This window comes from Delphinus delphis, chromosome 20 (assembly GCF_949987515.2).
Source record: "Delphinus delphis chromosome 20, mDelDel1.2, whole genome shotgun sequence".
Lineage (NCBI taxonomy): Eukaryota > Metazoa > Chordata > Mammalia > Artiodactyla > Delphinidae > Delphinus > Delphinus delphis.
In genome coordinates, this window is record NC_082702.1 from 10,310,895 (window position 1) to 10,338,532 (window position 27,638).

General features: G+C 56.8%; 2 protein-coding genes across 2 annotated transcripts in view; both read right to left on the reverse strand.

Moving 5' to 3' along the window:
* Positions 1–7,643, reverse strand: part of RELB (RELB proto-oncogene, NF-kB subunit) — a 29,279-nt gene extending 21,636 nt beyond the window's left edge. Inside the window, exons 1-3 of the mRNA XM_060000640.2 lie at positions 7,465–7,643; positions 6,417–6,464; positions 1,142–1,488 (exon numbers count right to left, since the gene is read on the reverse strand). Of these exons, the coding sequence (XP_059856623.2) occupies positions 1,142–1,488; positions 6,417–6,464; positions 7,465–7,519 (450 nt within the window). The 5' untranslated portion in view covers positions 7,520–7,643. The remainder of the gene's footprint in view (positions 1–1,141; positions 1,489–6,416; positions 6,465–7,464) is intronic.
* Positions 7,644–12,403: 4,760 nt separating this feature from the next.
* Positions 12,404–27,638, reverse strand: part of CLPTM1 (CLPTM1 regulator of GABA type A receptor forward trafficking) — a 28,074-nt gene continuing 12,839 nt past the window's right edge. Inside the window, exons 4-14 of the mRNA XM_060000973.1 lie at positions 26,985–27,143; positions 24,567–24,684; positions 20,178–20,263; positions 19,238–19,358; positions 18,403–18,647; positions 17,229–17,322; positions 14,870–15,060; positions 14,507–14,602; positions 14,066–14,201; positions 13,241–13,408; positions 12,404–13,036 (exon numbers count right to left, since the gene is read on the reverse strand). Of these exons, the coding sequence (XP_059856956.1) occupies positions 12,777–13,036; positions 13,241–13,408; positions 14,066–14,201; positions 14,507–14,602; positions 14,870–15,060; positions 17,229–17,322; positions 18,403–18,647; positions 19,238–19,358; positions 20,178–20,263; positions 24,567–24,684; positions 26,985–27,143 (1,674 nt within the window). The 3' untranslated portion in view covers positions 12,404–12,776. The remainder of the gene's footprint in view (positions 13,037–13,240; positions 13,409–14,065; positions 14,202–14,506; positions 14,603–14,869; positions 15,061–17,228; positions 17,323–18,402; positions 18,648–19,237; positions 19,359–20,177; positions 20,264–24,566; positions 24,685–26,984; positions 27,144–27,638) is intronic.

The following is a 27,638-nucleotide window of genomic DNA, read 5'->3' on the forward strand; positions in this document are numbered from 1 at the left end:
GGGACGCGGGTTCGTGTCCCGGTCCGGGAAGATCCCACATGCCGTGGAGCGGCTGGGCCCGTGAGCCATGGCCGCTGAGCCTGCGCGTCCGGAGCCTGTGCTCCACAACGGGAGAGGCCACAACAGTGAGAGGCCCAAAAATCCCCGTTTAAGCGGACCCGCCCAGTTCAAACCCATGTTGTTCAAGGGTCAACTGTATAATACCCACAAAATTCTGCACCTCAATTTGAACAAAATTAATATATCATGGAGATGGATACTTCCACATCAGTACCTCAGGGATGGCTTCATTTAAAATTTTTTCTGTATTTATATTTATCTGCACACTTACACAGATACATTTGTCCCTGCTGCATAGGATTGCAATCGGTAGATTATCGATTATTTCACCAGTCCCCTGATGATTAACACGGAAACTTCCAATTCTTCTCTATACAAACAAGGCTGCAAGGGAGAAACTTGTACGTCCCTCTTTCACCCAGATGCAGGCATATCTACATGATAAGTTCCTAGAAGTGGAATGGCCCGGCCTAAGAGTAATAATGATAATAATAATTATACTAGTAATACTAGGAGCTCTCTCAATCGAGCACTCACCATGTTGGAGGTACTTGGCGTGTATAAGTAACTCATTTACTCCTCCCAGCAACCCCAGGTGCTTGGTTATTATTATTATTCAGTTTTTTTAATTTTTGGGGGGGCCACGCCACCGGGCCTGCAGGATCCTAGTTCCCCAACCAGGGATCGAACCCGGGTCCCAGCAGTGTAAGTGTGGAGTCCCAATCACTGGACCACCAGGGAAGTCCGTATTATCCCATTTTGTAGAGGAGGAGGCACAGAGGGACCGAGTAACCTGCCCAAGGCAGTACCTGGATTCGAATCCAGATACTCTGATTCTTAAGGCCTCACTGGTGAACCAGGAGGCTACCAATGACAATTTTGACCAATACTGTCAAATTGCCGGGAAGAAGGCCTTTCTTTGAATGCCCTTTAAATTTAAGGCCAAGTGACAGTGGTATCATCCGCTCCAACAATAGCAACAGCAATAATAATAACCACCATAAAATACATGAATAATGAAATACATGCATATGGATCTCCGGGGCGGGGACACGCGAGTCCCACCGCCCCTGGTGCCCACCTCGATGGCGGGCAGCGTCTTGCTGGCCTCTGTGCTGCTCTCCCCGAGGATGCTGCCGGCCGAGCGGCCCTCGCACTCATAGCGGAAGCGCATGCCGCGCTGCTTGGGCTGCTCGGTGATGATCAGGTGCGGCCGTGGCCCGGGGCCCGGAGCCGGGGGCACCAGCCGGCCCAGAGGGCAGCCCCAGGGCGGCGGCGTGGCCGGGGGCGGGGGCGCCGCAGCGCCCAGGGTGACGGTGCTCAGGGAGGCCGCCCCGCGAGACACCAGGCGCGGCAGCCCCTCGCCCGGGCCCGGCTGCGCCCCCTCCAGGCCGAAGCCATTCTCCTTGATGTACTCGTCGATGATCTCTGCGGGAGAAGCAAAACCTAGGGATGACGCTGATTGTCAAAGAAAAGGCTTTTTTTACCCCCAGACTTGTGCTGCTCTCGCCTTTTCCCGTCCGTTCATTTCTTCAAGACATATTCCTTGTGGGCCAAGGGCAGGGGCGTCAGCTCCGAACACAGAAAAGCCCCTGCCCTCCTTCTTGGAAACAGACGCGTAGCGTCCCCCAGTTTCTTGAAGCCCAAAACCCCAGGGGTCGGCCTGGTTTCTCCTTCTCCTGCACCCTCCTGTCCACCCGCCTCCGAAACAGCTCCTGAACCCATGCCTCCATCACCTCTCACCTGGATCAAGGTAGAACCAAGTCACAGGTACCCCTGCCTCCATCTTGCCCCCATTTAATAACAACGAGAATAATAGGTGCTCTGCCCAAGCCGTTCTCATCTCAGAAGGCAGCACCACCATCCGCGGTGCTGAAGCTGTAAGGAGGCACATCTTTATCAGCTGCTTACGATCGCACGTCTACTATGTCCAATCCATGAACTTCTCCTGCCTCTACCTCAAATATACATTTACGTTCCCACCACCTGTCCCCACGCCCACTGCTCCCTCCCTGGGCCACCCTCCATCATTCTCCATCTGAACCACTACTCCTGTTCCCCACCTCGCCTCTTCCAGTCTATCTGCCAAACACAGCCAGAGGGATCTGATGTCAGACCCTGTCCGCTTCTGAACAGAAGCCTCCAGTGGCTCCCATCTCCCTAAGAGTCAAAGTCAACACCTTCCCCATATAAAACTCTCCCCAAACTCCACTCATCTCAGGAAAACAGGACAAAGACAAAACCCACACCCCCGACCTTGGCCACAGAGCCTTCTGTGGACGGGCCCCCTCTGTCCTGGGCTTCTTGCCTCCCGCTGCCCCCTGTCATCATGCTCTGGCCTCTTTTCTGTCACTTGCACCCACCAAGCCCGGCCCTCCCTCTTCAGGGCATTGGACTGGCTCCTCCATCTGCCTGTTCCACGCTTCCCCCCATTCAACCCATGCTGGCTCCTTCTCATCCTTCCGGTCTCAGCCTACCTCTTCAGAAAGGCCCAATCTAGTGTGTTTTCCCCAGGCCTCTTGCTGTTTATTTCCTTAGCCCAGTCTAACATTATTTTGTTCTTTATTCCTTTTCCTCCTGTCTCTGCCACTAGAGTATCAGTTCCAAGAGAGCAGGGACTTTGGTTCGTGGCTGAATCCCCGGTGCCTAGAACGGTGCCTGGCGTGCAGCAGGTGCTCAATACAACTCATCGAAGGAATGAACAATAGTTGTAGTAACAGTAACTAATATTGAAGACGGCTGGCCTATGCTGAATCTTCACTAAGTGTCAAGCATTGCTAAGTACCCTAGGAGCACATGACTTTGTTAAAATCCCCCAGCAGTCCCAGAAGTCATACTGTGACCTCCTCCCCAACAAGGAAGGCCAAGGTCCCTCTCTGTGAGCACTTGGACTCCCCAGCCTCCCCCCAGAGCTGCCCTGTGATACTCACCCAATTCATCTGTGGAAGGAAGAGAAAGAGAAAGGTGAGGTCCAGCAAGTGGTCAAGACTTTCATCTTTTAAGACAGATTCCCCAACCCCATCCCCTCCCGGAGCCCTTCCCCCTTCCTCCATCCTCGGAAATCCTGGGCTCTGACTCCCTGGGATGTTAAGCCCTAACCCCCATCTCTCCCTCCTGGCCTACCCTCCCTTCAGCTCCCAATGTTGGGGTCCCAGGGTCAGGCTACCCTCAAATGCCTCCCCCTAAAAACCTTTAGATCGGGGATTATGAAGCAGTGTTGAGAATATAAGGAAAAGCCAAGGGTCTCATCACCAGGGGAAAAAAACGGATGCCCAAGATTCTAAACAAAATGTGGGGGTGGAGCCCTCCCTGAAGCCCACCCTAGAGCCCGGGAGATCACTTCCTGGTGTCTGAAGATCCAGGAAGGCTGATCCTTCGCTTCTAGGCAACCACCTCCCTCTGCGTCCCATGCCAGTCCCCAGCAGTCCCCAGCCGGTATCCGGGATTTGCCCCTACTTCCTGAGGGGGGAATGACAGCAATGCTGGGGAAGCCCCTTATCACCTCCTCAGGAAAGCTCAGCCTGGAAGGGACCGTGAAGGATGGAAACCAACCTCCCATGATTCCACAGACAGAACAAGGGGAGTCCAGAGGGAGCAAGCAAGCCTGTGGGGTCACACAGCGAGGGAGGGCAGACCGGGGCCAGATGCCCCATCCAGGGTTGCCTGCGTTGGCCGCTGGCCACTGAATCGTTGCCAGCCTGCCCTGCTGCCAGACCTGTCCTCCTCCTCCACTCTCGGGGAGTGGCTCCCAGAGCCAGACCTTTGCTCCCTGGAAAGCAGTCTTCCCGCCCCGCTTATCTCATGTGATCTGTGAAGTCACCAGGGTGGGGAGGACATCCCCACTTGGTAGATGGGGACACTGAGGCTGGGAGAGAGGAAGGGACGCGCTACAGATCACTGGCAGGGCCAACTTCAAGTCACTTCAACTTGGAAACACCTTCTCAGGCATTCGTGCTGGATAACCTGGGGATCCAAAGATGAGTTAGACTTTGAGCCCTCAAGGAGCTCCCAGGCTGCGAGGGGAAACCGAGGCCCGGGCAGCTGTGGCTGAAGCTTTGTACTGCCTCAGTTCAAATCCTGGCTCTGTTCCTTGCTAACCATGTGGCCTTGAGCCCATTACTTAAACTCTTTTTGTGCCTTGGTTTCTTCATCTATAAAATGGACACAATAATAATGCTTGTCTGGCTGGGTTCTTTAATATACGGGAAGCACTTAGTACTGCCATAATAGTAGACGATACATAAATGCTGCTGTTGGGTAAGGTGTTGGGAGACATTATTTTATGGATGTGGGTAAATTGCTTCCCCTCTCTAGGCCTCAGATTGTCTGTCTATAAAATGGGGAGGTTGGAAGACATGGTTTCAGAGCACGGGGTGTGGAGTCACACAGATGTTAGTTTGAACCCTGGTTGTCACTTCTGGCTGTGTTGCCTTGGGAAAGTTGCCTAACCTCTCTGAGCCTCCTTCTCTATAAAAAGGTCTGATATATCTCAGGCATTAACATGAGGATTTAGAAGCACACTGGGAAATTGCTTAGCACAGGGTCCGACCACTTCAGGCCCTCCATAAAACTTAGCCATTATTATTATTATCTAAAATCCTCTTTCATCCAGGAAATGTTAGGGACTTCTCTTTATTCAGGGCTCAGCTCAGATAACAACCTGCCCCCCTCCCAAACTCCCACACAAACTTGCCACCATTCAGGGCCAGCCAGGATGGGCCACACTTGAGCAGCTGTCTTTCATGCCTCAGGGCCTTTGCACAGGCTGGTCTCTACCAGAATGCTCTTCCTTCAGACCTTTGCATGCCTCCTCCTCCACTTTCAGGTCCCTGGTCAAATGTCACCTCCTAGATGGGTCTTCCCTGACTACTTTATCCAAGATAGCCCCCAGAACCCCCACTCCAGTCACTCACAGTTAGGTGCCTTCGTTTTATCATTTTCATGGCACTGGCTAGGATTTGACATGACCTTATATTAGAGTGATTCATATCTGTCTCCTGTAGACTGTGAACACCAGAGAGTAGGAAACACACCTGCCCCATCCCCACTGTATACCCAGGGCCCAGTGTGTTTGGCCCATCAAAATGAGGGAAAATTTCCCTCCCAGTCTATCTCAGTCGTTCTCCCATCCCCACCATGCTATTTAGGTGTCACTGATCCCAAGATTTGTTTAGGGCCTTTATCACATTTTATAATCCTACATTTAATTCATTGTGTACATATCTGCTTCCACATCTAGGTAGGGAACCCTGTGAGGGCAGAGCCAGGGCTGTCTTGGTCACTGCTGAGTGCTCAGCACTGCCCAGCACAGGGCCAGGTATGCAATTGGAACTCAATAAATATCTGCTGAATGGATAACATCAGAAATTACTCTCAATTGAAAGAAACCAAAGATCTAGGTCTTGGGTCAGAAAAGTCTCAACCTTGCTCTTGCCCAGAACCAGTGCTTGGCAGTACCTGTTCCCAATGCCATCTCCCACCTTTCACTATCTCCCAAACTCACAAACCTCTTAGAGAACCCGCAGGGCCTCCTCCACAGCCACGCCAGCACTTCTGGGGTCCATCCCAAGATTTTACCTCCAGAGAGAGGTTCAGACCCAGCCCACTGGGGCCACTGAGTTTTCCTGGTGGCAGGACTCAATCCCTGCCCTCCAAATTCCAGCACATTTATGAGAGATGATGTCATCCTTTGGCCATGCTTCTGCATTTCCTTGGGCAGCACTGAATTTTGGATGGCACAGGATGAGGGGCCTTAGAGACCAGTGGTTCTCAACATCTCTGGGGAAGTTGCTAGAAATGCAAACTCTTAGAGCCCATCCTGGAGCTACTGAATCAGAAACTCTGGAGGCGGGGCCCAAAACTCTGTTTTAACAGTTCTCTGGGTGACCCTTAACTGCGTGCCAGACACTGCTTTAATACTGTTATTGCTTTAATACTGATACTGTTTAGCTGTATCAGCTCATTGAATCCTCTCGGTCGCTCTGAGGCATTGATATTATGCCCATCCTACAGATGAGGAAGACTGAGGCCCAGAGAAGGGAAGTGACTTACAGTGAAGGGGTGGTGGTACCAGTATGTAATCATTACGCTCTGCACTACCATAGTGAATCTCTAAAGAGGACCCTCTTAGAGAGTGAATAGGTGGTTAGTTTTACTTCCCCAGCTCCCTATCACCCGGGAGGTAGGGGCATCTGGGGACCCCATCTCAACGGGCAGGGAGGGATACAGGCTGAGGAAAGCTGAGGTAGACCTCCGCAAAACCCCCAGACAGAGGCGTACACAATGCCACCTCCATAGGATTCCTCCTGCCCCATCTTGAGCGTGCAGATGGGCAGGAACTGTGGAGGGCTGCTCACCCGTGGTCCTGGAAACGGCGAGCGAGAGCGAGGAGAGGTCCGCGGCCCCTGCAGGGATGGAGGCATGTCTCAGGAGGTGATAGAAATACGACGGGAGAACCAGAGAATCTCCCAAGCCCCACCCCGTTCCTCTCCTGGCCCCGCCCCTTTGGAGCATGCCCCTCACCCTTATAGCCCGCATGGTCCGGCCTTCCTTCCTTAACTCATGGACAGGTTCCCTAGTTTCTGTCAGTCACCCCACCCTTCATCACACTCAGGCCCTGCTCCTTCTCTCCCTTAAGAAGGCTGAGAAGGGCCTGGAGGAGCTCTTCTCAGCCTCAGTTAGGAAAGCCCCCACCCTCTTCCTTATTTCAGGGTCAGACCCTCCCTCTTCACTTTTCCAGTGTCAGGCCCGTCCCCTTCTCCCTCAGACCCTGCCACTTCTCTACAAAGGCAAGCCCCACCTCCTCTTTCTTCTCTGAGTCAGACCCCGCCCTCTTTTTTTCAGAGCAGGCCCTCCCCCTTCTCTCTGCCAGAGTCGGGCCCGCCTCTTCTCCCTCTCCGAGTACGGCCCCGCCCCCGTATCTCCCTTAAGCCCCGCCCCTTACTCTGAGTAGGTGAGACCTTGCTTCTTTGAGTTTAGGTCCCGCCCTCTTCTCGCACTCATGGTCAGGCCCCGCCCCCTTCTGTGGGCCAGGCCTCTCCTTTTTCTCCCTCTCTGTGTCTGGCCACGCCCAGTCCCGCAGGAGCAGCTCCCGCTCCTCCTTCTCCGAGTCAGGCTCTGCCCCTCCCCTCTCGTAGTCGGGCCCCGCCCCCTTCTTTGCCTCAGGGTCACGCCCCGCCCCCTTCTCACTCTCTAGTGGGACGTCTCTCTCTTACCTTGGACCGGACCCGGTCACCATCCTCTGCCTCCTTCCTTCCCTTTGATATAGTGTCCCCGGTACCGTCACACTCTCCCCGCAAAACCCCTAAGACTCCTGTAGGAACCCCTAGACCACTCCAGGGCCCCAGGCTTCCCGCATCTCCAGTCCCGCCCCAGACTCCTCTCCTGAACCCCGGCCCCTCTTACCCAAGGCCCCCAGCTCCGGCGCAGCGGACGATCTGGCGACGCGGCGACTCGGCATGGCCCAACCAGTGGGGACTGACGGCCCGGAGGCCAGCCCAGACCAAAACACACACACGCGGGCAGGCCGAGCGGCCAGGTGGCACGGTCTGGCGGACGATCGCGGGTCGGGAGAGCGACGCAGGGGCTGGGGCCGCAGGCCGGGCTGGACGCGCGGCGCCCGGGTTGCGGGGGGCGCCGGGCCGGGCCGGGCGGGCGGCGGGCGGGGGCGGGGCGGCGGAATTCCCCGGCGCCGCCGGCCTGCGCGCTCATTGGCCTGCACCCTGTCGTTACGTCACGCCAGGGAAACGGGAAAACCCCCACGCGTCACGTGGCCTCGGGGGCGGGGCCGGCCGGGAAGAGGAGGCCGGGGCACAGGAGGGGCCCGGCCCGCGACGATGCCCATTGCTCTGGTTGAGACCACTGAGTCCTGCTTGGGGCCACTCACAACCTACCCATGGAGCAAGTAAGAAGACTGAGGCCTGCCCACCCCAGGTCTGCCAACCGGACTTGTCTGTCTCGAAGGGAAGCTTTGGGATCAGGAGGTTACCAGAGCTCCACAGCTGCCAATGATGATAATCTTTTCGAAACCTCCATAGTCTCTCTACAGCTCAGTTCCTTAACCTGAGTAAATCGGGAATGATCCTACGTAAAAGTTTAAAGCTAGGATGTCAGCTGTAGGACTTGTCTGTTTTGTTCCTTGCTGTATCCCCAGCACCCAGAACGGCGCTTGAAAAACAGTAGGTGCCCAATAAGTTTTTACTAAGTGAATGGATGGATGTTTTATTCCTCCCCACAGCTCCTCCAAGTTTCCTAATAGCCCGTAGCACTTTCAGCTCAAAGGCTCAGTAACTTAGTCCAGGAATGGTAACAGTGTAGCCCCCAGGATACATATTGAGCTGAGTGCCTGACCCCTGGGCTTACCTGGGGGCCTCACAGATACCTCACACCTTGCACCAGCATCAGAGGAAGGTGATAGAATTGGAATTACTGCAGAGAGGAGGAGACTGAGGCTCAAAGAGGGGCAGCCATTTGGTTAGATCACATTTCTAGGCCTGTTCCTAAGAAAGATGGGATGACATTAGGTCCCAGCTTGGATGCCGGGCACCCTCAGACCACAGAGCCAAGGTTTGATGTCCTCTGTCTCCCTGTGAAAAGTTGGAGTGTTCCATTTCTACTCTTCATGGCCTACATGGACTCACTGATTCAGTCGACATACATTTATTGAGCACCAGCTGTGTGCCAGAGCCTGCACTGGGTACTCGGGCACAGCGCTCACCAAGCCAGCCCTGGCACCTGCTCGTAGGAGGCAGGCTAGTCTACAACAGTTCTCAAGGTTGTGGCCCAGCCCTTCAGGTGACATGATGCAAGCTCAAGTTGGAGAACTACTGCTATAATGCAAAATATGGAGCAGACTTTTTCTGCAAAGGGCCAGATAGAAAATATGCTCTGCTTTAGGCTTTGAGGGCCAGACAGTTTCAAAACTCAACTCTGCCATAGCACGAAATCTGCCAAAGACCATACAGAAACAACGAGCATGACTGTTCTCCAATAAAACGTTATTTTATGGACACTGAAATTTGCATTTTGTATAACTTTCACGTGAAACAAAATATTCTTCTTGAGATTTTCTCCAACCACTTAAAACATCTAGAAATTACAGAAAAACTGGAAAATGCTGGTTTTGGCCTGCAGGCTGTAGTCTGCATATGACAAGGGCATTGCCAGAAACGCTATGATTTGAAGGTTCAGAATCAGCCTGCCTAAGTTCAAATCCTAGGTCTGTCACTTACTAGGAGACCTCAGGAAACTGACTTCATCTCTGTAAGCCTCTGTTTCCTCATCTGTAAAATGGGTGTAATAGGATGGTTGTGAGGATTAAATACTAATAATAGTTGACACGTATAGACCTCTTCCATATGCTAGGCGCTGTTCTAGCACTTCATGTCACATTACTTTGTGAGACTTCGGACACATTGCTTAATTTCTCTGGGTTTCAGTTTTCTCATCTGCTCTTGTGAACATTTGACTTAGAGTCATTGCACACAGGGTAACAGTACCAGGCACTGCTCCAAAAGCTGGAGACACAGCACACAACACAATAGACAAAAGCCCCTGCCATCATGGAACTGAAATCCAAGTGGGGGAGACAGATGGAAAAGAGATAAGCAAATATATGTCTGATGGTGATGGCAGTCTTACAGACGATTAAAGCAGGATACATGGTTTGAGTTTGAAGGGTGATATTTGGGTTAGGAAGTTTAGGGAGGGTCTAAGGTGACATCTGAGCAGACAGCTGAGACAGTGAAGGATCCACGCGGATATCTAGGGAAGAGTGTTCAAGGCACAGGGAAGAGCAAGTGCAAAGGCCCTGAGGTGGGAACATGCATGGCAATGTTGAAGGAACAAATCGCAAGGAGGCTGGAGTGGAGTGACAGCTGGGGAAGTAGTGGAGATGGGTAATATTAAATTTAAGGAAGCGAACCACACGCAGCACTTAGACTAGAGCTTGGCTCATGATAACTGTTGAATAGTGGCTCCTACGTGTAGGAGTAGGAGCCTACCTGATTCCCCTCTGCCCCTTGAAATGTCAGGCCTCACAACTGTTTGTTGGGTCAACGGCTGAAAGGACACATCAGAAACCCTCAGCGTTCAGGATTTCTGTGGGGGTCTGAGCCCCATGAGGGCAGGCCTGGGGCTGTCTTGATCCCTGCTGTGTACACAGAACCCCCAGCTCAAAGCAATGTCCAGGGGAGGGGCTCAGGAAACATTTGTTGACTGACTGTATGTCAGTCTCTCCACCGATGTCTTAATGCAGACCTCATCAAGGTCCACACTTCTGGCTGTGTGCCTGTGTCTGTGAAAGTCAGGATTATGCAAACATGCACTCAGCAAATGATCCCAGAGCGACTCCTCTTGTGCTGTGGACACAGCAGTGACCAAGACAGCTCTGGCTCTGTCCTCACAGGGCTCAGTCCAGTGGAGAAAGACCTGTCTCCAGGTAGTGATGACCCACAGCAGGCAGGGCTGGGATGTGGGAACCCAGGGAGCTGGTGGGTGGGGGGCAGTGTCCCAGAGGAGGTGGTCAGGAAGGGTTTCCTGGACGAGGAGCCATGGAGCTACAAACTGGAGGATGCATAGGGCAAGGTGAAGAGTTGCGTGCCTGGAGGTGTGTCTCAGTTTAGGGAAGGGTGCCAGGAGGTAAGCAGTCACAGCTAGTTAGAGCAAGGGAGATGAGGCTGTAGGAGTTAGTAAGTCCCCTCCCCCCAAGGTATCGTTCACCACAGTTAGCAGCCTGGGCTCTTCTCCCAAGGGTACTGGGGAGCCATGGTAGGTTCTGAACAAAGAACGGGCAGGGTCAAGTTTGTGCTTCAGAAAGTTCTAGCTGCTGGGGACTTCCCTGGTTGGTCAGTGGTTAAGAATCCTCCTGCCAATGCAGGGGACATGGGTTCCATCCCTGGTCCAGGAAGATCCCACATGCCGCGGAGCAACTAAGCCCGTGCGCCACAGCTACTGAAGCCTGTGCGCCTATAGCCCATGTTCCGCAACAAGGGAAGCCACCACACTGAGAAGCCAGCACACTGCAACGAAGCTCGCCGCAACTAGAGAAGGCCCGCGCGCAGCAACAAAGACCCAAATCAGCCAAAAATAAATTTTTAAAAAATGGTTAAGATGGTAAAAAAAAAAAAAAAAAAAAAGACTCCATGCTTCCACTGCAGGAAGCACTAACTTCCACTTAGTTCCTGGTCCAGGAACTAAGATCCCACACGTGGCCCGGGCTGGATGAAAAGTGAATGGGAGGAGCAGGGGACCAGGGAGGAGGCTGAGCTGGGATCCCAGCCTATGAGGAGGAGCCGGGACCGGGTGGTCTCAGTGCAAGTGAAGAGGTGAGAATGCCAAGCAATTGTGGGGTACAGCTGATGAGGATTTGGGCAGGGGGTAGGCCAGTGAGTTTAGGTGGCCTGAAAGCCGACACCCGGCTTGGTTCTATGAGCCCAGCAGGGGAGGGAGTAGAGCACGTCTGTGGCTGACTCAGCGATGGAGCCTGCAGAGTGTGTGTGCACATAGGTGTCTGCACACAACTCTCCTGGGACCTCGTGGATTCCCTGCCTGGCTCTGCAGGGCACTGTGGTGGTGGAGCCCAGGGGAACCTGGCTTGGTTCCCAGCCCCGGGCCTCCTCTCCCAGAAGTGTTGATGAGAACACCCACCCCCCAAAAAAAACCTGGGAATGTGGGGTCCCAACCCCTCAGACTGCAGGGTCACCCAGGGGCCTCAGTCTCCTCATCCATAAAGTGGGTGAACAGTTCTGGAACCCAGCTTGCTGGGAAGGCATACGCGCCACATACTAAGAGTCTGGCTGGGTCCTTGGCACAGGCAGCCCTGAGGGTGCTGATGACACCCCAAAAGCTATGGCCGCTACAGCTGGGCACCACTCTGAGCCAGGATTCACTCCCAGGGTCCCCTGGAGACGAGCTCATAAGCCCAGAGAAGCAAGGTCAGGCAGCCAAGGTCCCAGGATTGCTGAACAAGGCAGGCTAATGGGACGGCATCAGTGGTGGGTAGACGCTCCTGCCCTGCCGGGCTGTGTGAGGCCAGGAGATAATCAGTGGCACAGGCGAGGCTCCGCGCCTCGGCGGGTCTCGTGGTTAAGAGCACTGGTGCGGTGAGGTCGTGGCGAGCAGCTTCCCAATCTGTGAAATGGGGACGGTTACGAAGCCCCCTCAGAGGGCTCCTGGGAGAGGGAGGAGGAGGAGAAAGGGCCTGGCCCAGAGGGTCACTGTCCCCAGTTTAGCATGTCCCGCGTCCTGCAGGTCTCCGTCTCCCTGCCAGACTCAGGAGAGACACCCCCACCTGCTCTCCAAGGTGGCAGGGGAAGGAAGGCACAAGGCGGGGGGCTCTGTTGAGTTTAAGTTAAACACCCATATGAATTTATTAAATCCAGACTGTGTTAAAGGGCGGCGGTCTGGGAGGAGGGAGTGGTGGGGGATCGAGGGACAAGATGATGGACGGCCGTGGGTGTCCCAAAGAGGGGCCCGGCCCCTGCCCCGCCTGGCCCACCCCCTCGGCAGTGCCATGTCAGCTTCACCATGATTCCTGATGGTGTTGGGCTGGCGGGGCGAGATGGCTGGAAACACAGAGGGACAGACAGATGGTGCCTCCACAAATGACGCGCCCTGGCCCCCACACCACACACCGGGCCCCAGCCCGATCTGTCCAGGGAAGCGGCGACCAGGAGGGGAGGCGAGGGGGCCGGGGGGGTGGGGGTCACCAGGAGCGGCTAATCCCTTTTTTTGTCCTCTGCTGGCTTTGGAGGGGCTTCCTGGGGCTCGCTGTCAGAGCTGGCCCCCTGGGTGGGCCTGGTGGGCGGGGGTGTGGAGGCCTCCTCCCTGGCGGCGGCGGTGGTCGTGGCGGGGGCGGGGGCCGGCGGGAGGGCCCCTGCTGCTGTCGGGGCCTCGCCACTCATGCCAAACTCGTTCACCCGCGTGGGGTCGACGCGGTAGATCCACCGTTGGTAGAGGTAGATGAAGAAGACCACATCTGGGGGTGGGGCGAGGGGGCAGCGTGAGGGGAAGGGGCAGGGCCCACCGGCTCACTGTCAGACTCGGGGCAGGGGGTCCTGCGAAGAGTGGGCTGAGCCCCCAGGCTGAGGCCGGCGCGCCTCCCTCAGACCAGGGCCCTGCCCGTGCCCAGCTCTGGTGGGAGCCTGCCGGTCAGCCCACCCACCTGCCCACCGGGCCTCACCGTCCCGCAGGCAGCCGATCCGGTACATAACAGGCATCTTGATGACAAAGGCGAACAGGTCATCAATGAAGGTGTTGAGGGCCTTGTAGGTGAGCATGCGCCAGGGCAGGTGGGCCACAGACTTGAGCTTGTAGTTGATGAAGAGCTGGGGTGTCATGGTGATGAAGCCTGCGCGGTGAGGAAGGGGCATCCATGAGCAGAGGAAGGGGCGTCCTGACCCTCCACCTCTTTGACTGCATTTCTGGCCTCTGTCCCTTCACTCACTCTGTCCCAGCCACACTGGCCCCCGTGTCGCTTCCAACACCCCAGGCACATCCTACCTCAGGGCCTTCGGACTTGCTCTGCCTTCTGACAGATCTCTGCACAGCTCCTTCCTTGGCACCTTTCAGGCCTCAGTTTACGTATCATCTCCTCGGAGAGGTGATGATGGAGGTCAGGGACACCTGACCAGCCTCCATGGCCCTCTCACCCTGGCCCCTTCAGAGCACTCATCACAGGCTGTAACTCACTTGTCTGTTTACTCTGTCCGTTCCCCTGAGGACGAGGACTGAAATGCACTGTGCAAGGCTTCCCGGAAGCCCTCCCTGACTCCCAAGACCGGACCGGGCACCTCTCTGAGGCTGTCCACGTGCCATCCCTGCTCCCCCTGAAGTGTCCCTGTCTGGAGACAGGTCTGTCTCCCGCACTGGACCCCAAGTGCCGGGAGGGCGGGGCCAGGCTGACTCGCTCACTGCCGAGGCCCAGCACGGCCCAGCACGCGGCTGAGGACTGCTGCTGGACGCCTGCCCTGACTGCGGGGGCCGCGTATGGTGAGGGCCTGCTCACCGAAGGTCAGCAGGAAGCCATAGAGCATGCTGAGCACCCAGGAGTACCAGCCCTTGTGCTCCAGGTACAGGAGGCTGTAGACGGCATAGCAGCCCAGGAGTGGGAAGAGGATCCAAGACAGGTACCGGAACGCCATCTGTGGGGCACAAGGTGGGGCTGGGACCCAGCTCCTTGGGCCCCACCTGGCACCCCTGCTCCCCGCCCTCACACACCCACACCTGGTCTGGCAGGCCAGCCCGGGGGAATTTCCAGGTGGCCCTGGGAACTCTGGACTCGGCCAGGAAGTATCTGTGGCAGCCAGGGGACACTAGAGGGTATGATGCAAGCCATGAAGCATGGGGCTGTCAGCCGACAGGCAGACATCCTAGCCATGTCCTGGGTCCCCAGGAGCGTGTGGGCACCTGCAGACCCTCCCTGAGGCCCACTGTGGGGGACACTCACGTCGTCATACACTTTGGTGGAAGACTCAACGTATGTTGACTTGTCTTTGAAGGTTGGGCGGGGGAAGAGTCCTGCCACCTTGTGCTCCCGGTCCAGCTGCGGACAGGGAGGGAGATTGCAGTCAGCTGCCACGCTGGCTCCTGTCCCCCAAGCCAGTTCCAGCTCCTGCCCTTCCCCACCGTTCCCAGTTCCCCTGCCCCACGTGTGACCCGAAAAATCCCCTGGTGCGAAAATCCCCTTGGTCTTGGGATTGTGGCAGGCATTGGGAATCCCCTAGGGGCCAGCTCCAGGGTCTGGCTGGGCCACACGACCCTGCTCCCAACCCCTGGCAGCTTCTGAAACAGCATGGCAGCCTGGCCTTACCCGGACATCCATGACCTTGGTGATCTTCCAGAGGTCGATAAGGACCCCGATGAAGACGCTGACCTGGACCACGAAGTTGGTCTCATTGTCCAGGATATAGAGGAGGACCACGAAAGACTGGAAGACGCCAAAGAAGACGGAGCGCACGGACAGGCCCTCCAGGGACTGCCGGCTGTTCCAGAACTGGATATCTGTGCACAGGAGTTGGGGAGGAAGCCAGGAGGGTGAGGAGCCCCCGAGTCCCTCCCGCAGCTCCCTCAAGCCCCGTCCTCCGTCCTCCTCACACCCCCGGGGCGGCGCTGGGTATGCCACAGGAGGACGGTGCACACTACTCCCCCTTGCGGTGAGAGTCTGCTCCACAGGCGCCAGCCGGAGCCCCAGGCAGGCAGGATCTCTGCAGCCTCACACTGGACACACCCTGCCCCCCAGGGTGCGGTCGGTCCCTTGCCTGGCAGTGACGGTGGCGGAGACTGCTGCCATGTGTCACATCCCTAAGGCCACACAGCCTGACCCGGCGGAATCAGCATGGAAGCCGGGTCTGTGTGACAACAGACCTGAGCTGTCCACCGTGGCACCGTGGCGCCTCCGCTGGGTGGGAAGGTCTGGGACATGCACTTCAAGACCACCTCTTCCAGCCCACCACCCCGAACCTGTGAAGGAACCAGCCCACATTCCCTGGCGGTCCAGTGGTTAAGACTCCGCGCTTTCACTGCAGTGGGCGTGGGTTTAATCCCTGGTCAGGGCACTAAGATCCCGCATGGCGCGAGATGTGGCCAAAAAAAAAAAAAAGGGGACCGGCCCACAGACACGCTCAGGACATGCACAGGGGGCCATGGGCTCTGCTCTCCAACCAGAGCTTCTTCCAGTACTACTCTCCCGGGCCCCCGCCACCCCCCACAGGGCCCAGCTCAGCCCCTCTCCCAGCCCTGGTCTTCCCATCGGCCAGACGAGGAAAACGGCACCGCTGGACTCTGCCTGGGCTGTGTGTCCAACACCTGCCGCCACAGCAGGCCGACCCAGCACGATGCCTGTCTTCCAGGCGAGAAGCCGTGCCCGAGGTCACACAGGGGCGAGGCCCGGGTGCGGGCCACCCCTCCGGCTCTGACTCTGATTCCAGAGCTCCAGCACACCCGGTAGGCTTACATCTCTCCCTTCAAACCATCAGACCCTGAGGAGATATGAAGGGGATACTCACAGGAGCCCCCCCCAGTCCTAACTGGGAAGAATGCGTCTGAAGACAGGGTTCTGGTGGGGGTGGGTGGATCCGAGTTCTGCCTCAGACCAGAGAGGCAGCAAGCACGGGGTGTAAGGCCGGGCTCGCCCAGGGCCCATGCCCTTGCTCTGTGACCCTGAGCAAGTAACGACCCCCTCTGTGCCTTCATCTGTCATTAGGGAAAAAGGGACCCTAGGGACCCAGCTTGCAGTCAGCAAGAGCGTTTGCAAGCATGCGCCCACCTGGCACAGCCAGGGCTCCACGCACCACGGCTAACACATGCCTCCCTACTGGGGTGAGCACCACTTACTGTTTGGTTTTGATGTCATAATTTTCCAGAAGGTAACTCAATCATGGCAATGTCCTCTTAATAAGAATGATGATGATAATAATAATACCCATTACTACTGCCACCTCCAGAAGCTGCAGAGCAGCAGGCCTCCTTCAGACCAGGGTTCTCTAGGACAAGGAAGAAGTGGCCAGCAGGGCCTGGAGTACGGAGAAGGCTGCCTGGATCTAAATCCTGGCCTTGCCACTTGGGAGCTGTGTGACTGTGGGCAGGTAACCAACCTCCCCAAGCCTCCGGGTCCTTGCTATGATAGTGGGGGTAACGACGCTTCCTCACGGGGCTGTGGCTGCAGGGCTCAATGCACTCACTGGAGGGCGTTCCAACCGTGCCTGGCATGTGGCCGGTCCCCCTCAAACGCTGGCCATCACCACTGCTGGCCTTTGGAACCGCGGGGCCCTCTGGGACAGGGCTGTCACTTTCCCACTCAGGTGGGCCCTGTCCACTCAACCCGAGGGGTCTTCCCCAACAGGCGGCCTGCCGGGCAGGGCGGCAGAAGCAGCTCTGGGGCTTCCCTGCTCCCCGCCTTGGAGTTCCCCGGCCCTGCTTCCTGGCGGCTGTCCTGGCCTTTGCCAGAACGCCAGGCCCAGCCCCTCCCCCAGCGCCACGCCCGGTAGATGGGAGTTTCTGGGCTGGGAGTTGGCGGCTGCTCACCAGGCCTCTGGAGTGGGGCTGACAGGCCCCAGGTAGGGGGAGGGCCCAAGAGGAAGAGGGAGGGAGCAGGCCCTATCCTCCCACCACACACCCCCTTGTCCCCAGTCCCCCACGGCCTCTCACGGGGCCCAGGGTCCCACCCTTACCGTTCTTGAAGGCCAGGAACTCAAAGACACTGTGGACAATGGACACGATGATGGTGAGCGCCAGCAGGTAGGGGTTGGTCTCTAGGAGGGCAACCTGGGGTGGGGGTGGGGGAGATGCTGTGAGCGCTGCCGTGCCCTCATCAGCCGACCCATCTCTCCTTGCTCTGGGCCCCAGAAGAACCTCCTGATATTCCCCAGACCTGACCCCAGGGCTTCCCAGCGGGGTGTGGTGCTGGCCGGGAGGAGAGCAGGTCAGAGATGGGTAGATGCGCACAGAGAGGTGGGCGAGGGATGCACGGAGAGGGAGGGAGAAAGATGGAGACAGAGGAGAGATGGGGAGACAGTGATGGGGGTAGGCAGAGAAATAACTTAGAGAGATGAAGGGACTGTCAGAGCCAGGGACAGAAACCCAACACCAAAGACAGCCCCGGGCAAGCACAGACCAGGCTCAACAAGACAGACACAGGCAGAGAAGAATATTCAAGGACACAGTGAGAGGGAGCAGACACATGGAGTCAGAGCCCAAAGTCAGGGAGGCACAACATGGGGCCGAAGAAGCAGGGAGGGGTAGATCCAGACCCTGAGGGCCAGGCCTTGCAAACAGAAAAGCCGTGACAAGGAGGACCATGGGGACTTCCCTGGTGGCGCAGTGGTTAAGAATCCGCCTGCCAATGCAGGGCACATGGGTTCGAGCCCTGGTCTGGGAAGATCCCACGTACCGCGGAGCAAATAAGCCCCTGAGCCACAGCCACTGAGCCTGCGCTCTAGAGCCCGTGAGCCACAACTAGTGAGCCCGTGCTCCGCAACAAGAGAAGCCACTACAATGAGAAGCCCGCGCACCGCAACGAAGAGTAGCACCCACTCACTGCAACTAGAAAAAGCCCGTGAGCAGCAGTGAAGACCCAACGCAGCCAAAAATAAGTAAATAAATGTAAAAAAAAAAAAAAAAAAAAAAAGGAGGACCGTGGAAGCCTCAGAGGCAGGACCCCCAGAGTCAGCCAGAGCCAGAGGGCCGAGTGCGTTTCCTGCCCGCTGCAGGGAGGGCGGCTGGGAGGTTGTGAAACTGTGGGCAGGGGAGCATCCGCTCGCAGCCCCCAGGCCATCGGCCTGGCCCACTTCCCCTTCCCCTCCTGCCGCCAGGAAGGGGCTGGGAGCCTCCCGCCACCCCCCCCACCTTCACCGAGTCCTGCTCCTCATCTGACTGCTCGTACAGCTCGTCGCCCAGGAAGTTCCAGGGCGACTTGGTGCTCTGGGCAGCGTAGAGCTGCCAGCGCCAGAGCGAGAGCGGGCAGAAGGAGACGCGGAGGGGCAGGCTGGCCAGACTCTCGTTGATGGGGTAGTAGTCCTTCTGCAGGTTCCAGTAGTCATTGAAGTAGATGATGGGGTAGTAGTCACCGCTCACGGCATCAAACTTCACATCTGCAGGCACACGGGGCAGGGGTTACCGCTCAGCCTGGACCAGAGGCCACAGGCACCCACGGGGGTGGGGAGACCCCTCAGCCTCCGAGGACAAAGGTGTCAAATTCGGATGTTTGCAGGGATCCAGTGGGGCCCCTGGGACAGAGACTGGGGCACAGGGAACATTTCTGGGCTGTGCCAAGGAGTCAGGGAGAGGGCAGGCTAGGGAGGGCTGGGTAGGCCCTGGCTGAAGGGGACAGCTGCAGCTCAGCTCCAGACTGTGGCTGCCCCGAGGCTCTCCACTCGTCAGGCTTCAGTAAAAGAAGTCAGAAACCTGGGTTCCTAAGTGATGCTGCCCCAACTTCCAAGGCTGGCAACGGATGCACCTTTTCCGAAAAAAGCTCATGGCTAGATGAGACCAGTTTGGACACAAGGTGGTCAGGGCTGGGGTCACCAGGGGGTATGGGAGGAAGAGAAAGGGGAGTGTCTAGAGGGGCAGGGCAGGAAGCTTGGGAGGGTGGAGACCTAGTCAGAGATCTCGGGCTGGGGGTGGGGCCAGGAGACAAGAAAATGGCCTGGTCAGGAGCCCAAGAGGGTGGCCGGGGGCTCACACTGGTCCAGGGGAGGAGGCACGCTGCCCTTCACCCACGGCGTGTGGTCGTCCACAATGTTGATGGTGATGTTGGGGTGCCAGTGGGAGATCACCTCCACAGGCCCGTAATCCTCAGCCCTCTGAGGGGAGACAGGGGGTGGTGGGTCTCAGAGGCACCTGCTCGCTTCCTCCTGAGGACTCCCGTGACAGTCGCGACAGCAGAAGAGCAACCACCACAGCGACCGCTGGCCGAGGGCTCACCCTGGCCAGTCCCTGCACCAGCCTCTAGACCCTGCTGCCCTGGCTGCCCCCAGCCACCTCACGGAGCAGAAAACCCAGGCCTGCCCATATGGATGGCACGGCGCACCAGGCTGCAAAGCACAGCCTCACGACCGCACAGTGTGGGACCTGCGTGCAGCCTCCGTACTCAGGGGCCGCCCTCCCGCCTGGAACCACCTCGTGGAGAGAGGAAGACTCTTGGTGCCACCGCGGGTTAACGTCCCCGGATTAACCCGGAGTATTCCTTCTAGAGCCAACGTTAGCAGGTACCTCATCTGTGCCGGGCCGAGCCCGGGCTCTGGGGTCCGGCTGCTTGGGTGTGAATCCCAGCCCTGCCACTTCCTGGCTGTGATACTTCATGTAAGTCTCCTTGTGACGGGACTCACCCAACAGGGCTGGCGCGAGGCTTCCAGGTGGGTGCGTGTACAGCGCACAGAGCACCCGCCCTGCCACTGCTGGAGGTCAGCTGTAACCTCGCCGGCAACGCCCCCACTCCCTGAGAGCTAGCTCTACGTTCTAACCCAGTTTCCAGGGAGGGAAACTGAGGCTCAGAAAGGTGAAAGCCCCCGGCTGCCAGTGGCTCAGTGGTGGTGTCAGAAGACAACCCCCGTGGTCCGGCTGCTGGGCTGGGAACGGGCCGGACGGCACCCCCAGAACTCGACGGCTCTGCTCGTGTTTACCTTGATCATTTCTGGGTCAGCTTCCGTCTCTCCCGTCAACAGGTTCTTGGTTTTCTGAAACCGCCGGCGCTTGTATTTGTTGATCACTGAGGGCGAGGAGGCAGGGAAAGGGGGTGGATGTGAGACCTGCTGGCACTCGCAGGCCCCAGGCCCCAGGCCTCTGCCCACCCGGTTCCCGGCTCCCACTCTTCCACCCACCAACCGACGACGGCAACCAGAAAGCCTGCACTGCCTTCTCAAATCTCACCCCAGTCCCAGGTTCCCCATCTTTACAGTGACACCAGCATCTACCAAATTGCACCAGGAGTCTCCTCCTCCAGGATTTGCTGCATCTGTTCCATCAGTCCACCCCGGGTGAACGGCCCCTCCGACACATGCCTCAGATACGAGCACTGCCTCCCACCTCCAGAGCCCCACCCCAGGCCGGCCACGGCGCCCCCTCCTGGATGACCGCAGTCACCTCCTCACTGGCCTCCCAGTGGCCACTCTTGCCCCTAAGATCCAAGTAACTGATCGAGTCATCCCACTGCCTCAGAATCCTAGACAGCTCCCGCTGCCCCGGGCAGGGTCCCTGACGTGCTCACCACGGCCCCACCAACCTCAGCCCTCGCCACCTCTCATCCTTGCGCACCCCACTCCTTCCTCCTCAAATGCGCCGACCTTGGGCCTGCAGACGTGTTGCTGCGCCTCCCCGGCAGGGATCCAGCATGGCTGGGATCTTCCTGGTTGGCTCCTTCTCCCCCTTCCAGCCCCTGGTTAAATGTCCCTTCCGCCCACTCCACTGAGGGCGGCTCCTGGAGCCCGGGTGGGTTCCTCGCCATTTCTGTTTCCTTCACCACAGTTCATCACGACCCACTGGTTCACCTGCCCACTGGTTTACTTGTTTGCTGTCTGCCCCCTCAACCAGTCTGCAAACCCCAGGTGGGGCCGGGCCCGTTTTGGGCCCTGCAGTATCCCCCCCCAGTGACGAACAGCAGCATTGATAAATATAAACAGGTGGGCCGAGACAGGGCCGGAGAAAGCCCAGAGCCGCCAACGCGAGAAATATTTTGGGGCTGTGAATCCCCGGGCAGGAGTGGACCTCACTTCCTCTTGCCGAGGCCAGGTCAGACACGGGCTCCCTGCCACGCTGCCCCAAACCCTGCCAAGACATGCCAGGACGACAGGGCTCGTGCTTGTTCATGCTCCACCTCCCCGCCTCCATCCGGGTCTGGGTAACTCTTCAGCTCCCCCTTATGCTGGGACAACACATGGCCTGTCCCTCCTGTGACTTCTCCATCCTGCCCCCAGGTGCTAGGGAGATGGGGAAATGGAAGAGGGAGCTGGCCAAGAGCGGGGGCCCTGGGGTCACATCCTGGCTCTGTCTCCCATGAACTGAGGGACGCTGGTGAGCTACATCACCTCCCCGGGCCTCAGTCCCCCCTCTGGAGAATGGGGATTAAAGCCTCGCCTCTTCTGGGCAGGACCACTGCGAAGTGGCTCTCTGCTCTACAGAGCCCAGCCGGCAGAGCACCCCTGCATGTCACACTGACGCACGCCACAGGGCCCAGATCCCTCCCACCCGCTCAGAACCAGGGGCTTCTGGAGTCTATGGATGAGCTCAAGTTCAAAACCACTTCTGGGAATTGACTCAGGGTTTCAGCCTGGGGGCCAGCTGCTCTTACGGTTTCCATGAATATCATCCCATCACTTCTATCACAATTAACGCATTTGAGACCTTGCTCCCACGTCAGGGGAAAGCAGTAAACACCCAAGGGTGGGCATCCTGGAGAATAAATTCCCTGGGGACATGCTCCGCTGCTGTCTTCCACACCCATGAGAGGCTGTCCAGGGCAGGGAGGGACCGTGCCCAGCCAGCCCCAGAGGCGAGAGGCTCTGGCTCAGGTGGAGAACATTCTGCAACTTGGTGGCATCCAGATGGGGTTATGATATGAGATGGACCTGGCTTCCGTAGGGAGGAAGAAGCCCCCTTTTCTTGGAGTTAAACTATACCCTGAGCACTGACAATGTGGCTCGTTGAAACTGAAATGTGCTGTGAGTGCAAAACACACACTGGAATTTGAAACTCAGTGCAGGAAAAAGAAGAGTGAAAGTACCTCATTAATTTTTTTATACTGATTACATGTTGAAACGACAACACGTTGACCTCAATAAATTACTAACGTTCATTTCATGGCCTTTTTTTTTTTTTTTTTAACGTGGCCACTTAGAAAACTTACAATGCCTTCTGCGGCGGGCACTGTATCCCTCTGGGACAGTACTGTGCTAGGGTGCTGATCACTGGCCCTTTGGGGAAGGGAGGAGGGGGCTCTTCCGATCCCACACTCTTGCTCTATGCCCTGGAGTGGGCCGGTGGCCAGCTCCGTGTCCCTTCAAGCCCCTGCCCTAAGGGGGCCCAGGTGTGAGGCAAGCCTGGGGGATCCTGGTGGTTTCCCAGGTCCACAGGCTGCAGATTCTATTTTGCAGACCACACCAACATCTGTCACGCTGACCATGAACACGACCTCACCACACAGTGACACGGATCACATTCACCAGAGACAAAACCACAGAAGATGCTGGCATTGAGCGAGGCTGGTCGGTGTAACTGGGACGCAAGCGAGCGGCCGCCCACCTGGGTCACGTTCAAAGCAACCTCTGATGCGTCAGGCACATGTAACCCAGACTTTTGGGGACACCTCCGTGGGGATGGCCCCTGCAGGCCACACCCCTCAGCCCACCTCTGCCCACATCTTCGCAGATGCGCTCCACGGAAGCCAGCCAGCCAGCCGGCCGGGCGGAACGCCCTACAGAGCACAGTCCGCAGACGTACTTGCTTAGAACAGCGCTTAGCACACCTGGGGGACTTTTCCAAATCAGCTTTGGGTACTGAAATACAGTCACTAGAGTTTTGTTTCATCCAGTGTAGATGGTCACAAAAAAAATTCTCATCCTTTGGGTTATTTTTATACCAGAAGAGGTAGGAAAAGACCTAACCCATGCAAATTAAAGCACATCTGTCTCTGCGCCACACAAAACAGCCACAGGGATCTTAACCAAGGCCACAGGCGCAGCAGAATCAAAGTGAGGTGGAGCACGCAAAATTCACATGAAGGGAATGGGGGGCTTTTGGGAGGGGGGGTGTGGGGGGCTGTCTGTTCTCTAGATCTGCTGAAACTGAAGTGCAGCAAGAGAGTCCCACAGCTGCCGATCAGGAGACAGTGGACTCAAGGACAAAAGACACAAAGGGCAGGCAAAAAAATGCCAACAATTATTAACCTCATGGAAAAGGAGATGTTGGACAGGAAAGGAAAAATAAACTACATACACTGTATGGTTCAGATGGGAAGAAGAGTCACAGACTCAAAACCATTTGAGTGCTGAATATGAATCTAATCAAATTATGTTCCTGAGTTGAGATTTCCTCTTCCAGAGAAGGAAGTCAAGAGATAATGTCAAAACTGAAAAACCAAGAAATTGCATTATCATCTTATTATTGGGAGCCTTGGAGATTAAGTAGCAGAAACAGCTAAAGCAGTTGCCTGTGGGGAGTGGAAACTGGGGGAACACAAGAGGGGGAGAGCAGGAGACAGATGAGTGTCGCTGTCTGGTTAAATTACTTGAATTTTAAACCATGTACTTATAACAAGAGATTAAAAAAAATTTTTTTTTAAAAGAAGATGCCCTGGGCAGAGAGAATCTGTTTCAAAATGAGGTCGTGTCAGAAGTCCCAAATGGCCACAGTTCTGACCCAGGGCTTCTTGGGGTCACTGGCAGTCCTGCGGTTTGCTCACCCAATCAGGATTCTCAGGGGGGCACCAGGAGGGTGGCCAGCGAGGTGAGAACGGGGCCTGTCCGGTGACGTGGCCCTCACCAGCTTGCCTCGTCAAGGGAGGCCCTACTCAGAGGTGTGCGTGCGGAGGCGGAGGCTCACAGCGCAGCCATGCAGGACGCGTTCAAACCTGCAGCCTGGGAGCCTCGCACGGCCCCGCAGGAGCCCCCAGGGCGGTCCCTGTGCAGCACCCATTCCAGGAGCGGCCGACACAGATGCAATCACAGAGAGCACGCCGGATGCAACTAATGGCAAAGGGCCTGCAGTCTCCCTCTGCTCGTTTAATCAGCCATTGTTCTCTCCTGGGCCATTCTGGAGTGTCTGCTCTGCCAGGCCCGGTACTGTGCACACGCCGGCCTCGCCCTTCCTCTTCTCCGAAGTCCCTTTCTCCACCTGCTCTTTCTAAGCCGATTCCTCTCCTGCCTGCCCACGGGTGTCCAGAGGCATGCAGGGTACGTGGGGTTCAAGCCCGGCCACCAACCCCAGCCTCCCTGAGCACAGGGTTCTTGCCTGCCCTCGTGGACCTGGGAGTCCAGGCCCGCGGCACCACGGGGGCCCCAGGATGGAGAGGGACTTACTCCGAGACATGTGGACCGTGGCGAGCCGGCGATACAGCGCCTTCTGCCGGGGGTCTGGGTGGAAGCCGCTTTTGGTGAAGTAGACGTGGATATAGATGGAGCCGTTCTGCTGGACGCTCTGCAAGGCGGTCCGACGGGGACAAGGAACAGTGAAGCCCCTCACGACGCCCGCCCCCCACGGCTTCCTCACCCCCGTTACTGAGTGTTCAGGGTGGGCAGTGTAGTTAAGTGGTTAGGGGCCAGACACTGGAGTTAGGCTCAATTTCAAAACCAGGCTCTAGCCCACAATGGCTGTGTGGCCTCAGGCTTCGCCTCGCTGAGCCTCAGGGCCCACCTGCAGGACACAGATCATCAGCACTGAGGGCACAGCAGGGCCGTAAAGATTATCTGAGAGCGCTGAGCACGGTTACTCAAGCACCGAATAGGAGCTCAATAAACGTCAGCAGCCTTAATTCATTAAACGGTAGAACAACGAAGGCCAGATACCACTCTGGCGCTTCAAATGGTAACTGCCCGATCCAGTGAGTCACGTCCGTATAACTCACATAAACCTTGGGCACTGGGGCATGTTATTATCCCATTTTCCAGATGTGGTGACTGGGGCTCACACAGAGAGGCTACATGCAGCGAGTAAGTGGATCCGAACCCAGTCTGTGGGCTCTCCCGTGGCCCTGCCTCTCACCGTCTGTGTCCTACCTCTCTGCCCGGGCCTTTCACCTACTATTCTCACCCCCCTGCCACACCCACCCAGATGAGGAAACTGAAGTGGGGTGGCCACCTGCCTGTGGCGCAGGGTGGGTGGCCGAGGCCGCACTGCAGCCTGTCTGACCTTCGTGGTAAGCTGGGATTCACCTGGCCACACTGTGTCCTCACTTCCCTGCCTTTTAAGTCCACCTCTGTGTCAACCATGTTTTTATATTTCATGCTGTTTTCACATCTGGCAGGGAAGAGACCGCCCCTCCCAGGTCTAGCTGATTCCTGGAAATAATAAACAACTCGCCTAACTTTGAATATAACTTTAAAATGCAAACCAACAAACCCAAGTCCACACCCCAGCCACCCCCTTAGGGACTGGCAAGCAGGTCAGTCCTAAGGTGTTTCCCCACCTGCCCTGCCTTTCCTGCGGAAACCTCGATAAAGGCTTCGGCCTAGGCCTCCCCATGCCCCTTCTGCTCCTGTCCAAACCTGGTGCGTCCCCATGTGGCCCTGCGTAGTGTGGTGGGCCCCCTCCTCTTGGGAAACGTAAGCAGTAAATTCTCCTTCCAATGGCCTTGGCCTGTGTGGCTGCTCAGTCGCCTCCATAAATTAAAGTCAAGTACAACTCAGACACTCTCCCATCACGGAGCTGGGAAGGAGGGTTAGCAGCAAGTCCTTGGAAGCTTCTCTCACTGCCTGGCTTACTGCCCCTCCGTCTTCCTCGGATCTGGGGTTGGGGGCTGGGGGCTGGACGTGAAGTCTCAGCGGGAGCCACCTCTCAGCACGGGCTATCCTATCTGCCTCAGAAAGAATGCCTCCACCCACTGCTTCCAGCTACCCAAAGAGACGCAGACAGAGCCAGACAGAGCAGAGCTGCTCCCTCCTCCCCAGGAGGCCGAGGAGAAGACTTGATGGGGAGAAAGGAATGAGAGAGCAGCCCCAAAGAGAGGCCAACATTCACAGGTTCATCAAACTCATCGATTATTCAGCAGCCACTGATTCTGCACCCAGTCCTCTGCTGGGCAGAGCTGGGGACAGAGCTGTGACCAAGATGGTCCCATGGGGAAAACAGATCCATATTCAGGTAGTGACAACCCCCCAGAGCCGGCACGGCTTGCGCTGGGGAGCCCAGAGAGCGTGCTGGCTGAGCCTGAGTGTCAGGGAGAACTCCCTGGAGGAGGCAGGATTTGAACTGGGGCTGCCAGAGTCCAGAGCCAGATAGCCTGAGTTCAGTTCAGTTAACACTGGCTGTGTGACCTTGGGTGGGGCTTCTCTGTACCTCAGTTTCCTCATCAGTCAAATGGAAATAACAGTTCCCACTTCCTACGGTTGCTGGGAGGTTTCCACCAGTCAGCCCAGGCTGGTGCCCTGTACGTAGTAAGCACTCAATCAACATTAACTATTATTTTCAAACCAGGCTGGCTGACTGGCCACCCCCAGGGATGATTACTAATCTTTCACTGGTTTATACCACAGATTTACACAACCCTGAAAGTAGCTGGGAGGATCCTACGCCAATTCCAACTCCATCCAAATGGAGAGGTGGGGAAGACAAGGCCCAGAGACCTCAGGGACCTGCCTGTGGTCACAAAGCATGTGAACTGAGAGTAGAGCCAGGCTTGGAACCTGGACTCCTGATTGCAGGACTGGGAGCTGGTTCAAGGAAATGCCCTTAGTGCTAGCCGAGCAGCCTTGGGGCCAGAAACCAGAAGCTGTCCCCACCTGTGGAATGTCGAGCTCAGCAAAGTGCTCGTAGCAGCCATCTGAGTTCTCGCCACTCGTCCAGTCGCCATACACAAGGTCATGCTGCTCCCAGAAGAGCGCTGATGTGGCATTAAAGTCTGTAAAGTGCTCGTGCTCTGAGATGTACACGTGCAGGTTCTGTTGGGAGGCGAAGCGGGGGGAGCTTCGTTAGGGCTGCTTATAGGACCCTCTGAAGGCTGACAGATAAAGAGCAGATGAAGAGCCGTGGCAGCAACGGCCCACTAATATGAACAATTTGCGGGTGGTGGGGGGGAGGTTAGTGGAGAGAAGAGCAGCAGCTAGCAGAATAAACTTTCTCTTTCCTCATACCCCCACCACGTCTGTCCTGGTCTGAGAGCAAAAAACAATTAAACAATGTCCAGCCTGCCAATTAGAATTTGGGGTTAGAAAGGATCCGGACCTCCCTGAATCATCTCCCCTCTCAGCCTCTCATGGGCTTCTTGGTCAGAGCGCCACAGGCTTATGGATAAAGCACAGTCAAGATGTGCAGGAGTGTCAGCTGGCTACTGAGAACCGAGGGGCACTGGGGAGCTGGCCTCAGAACTCCCTCCTTTCCCAAGTCCCCGTGGCCATCCTTGTCCAGAGCCCAGAAGGCCCACTGGTAAAGAACAG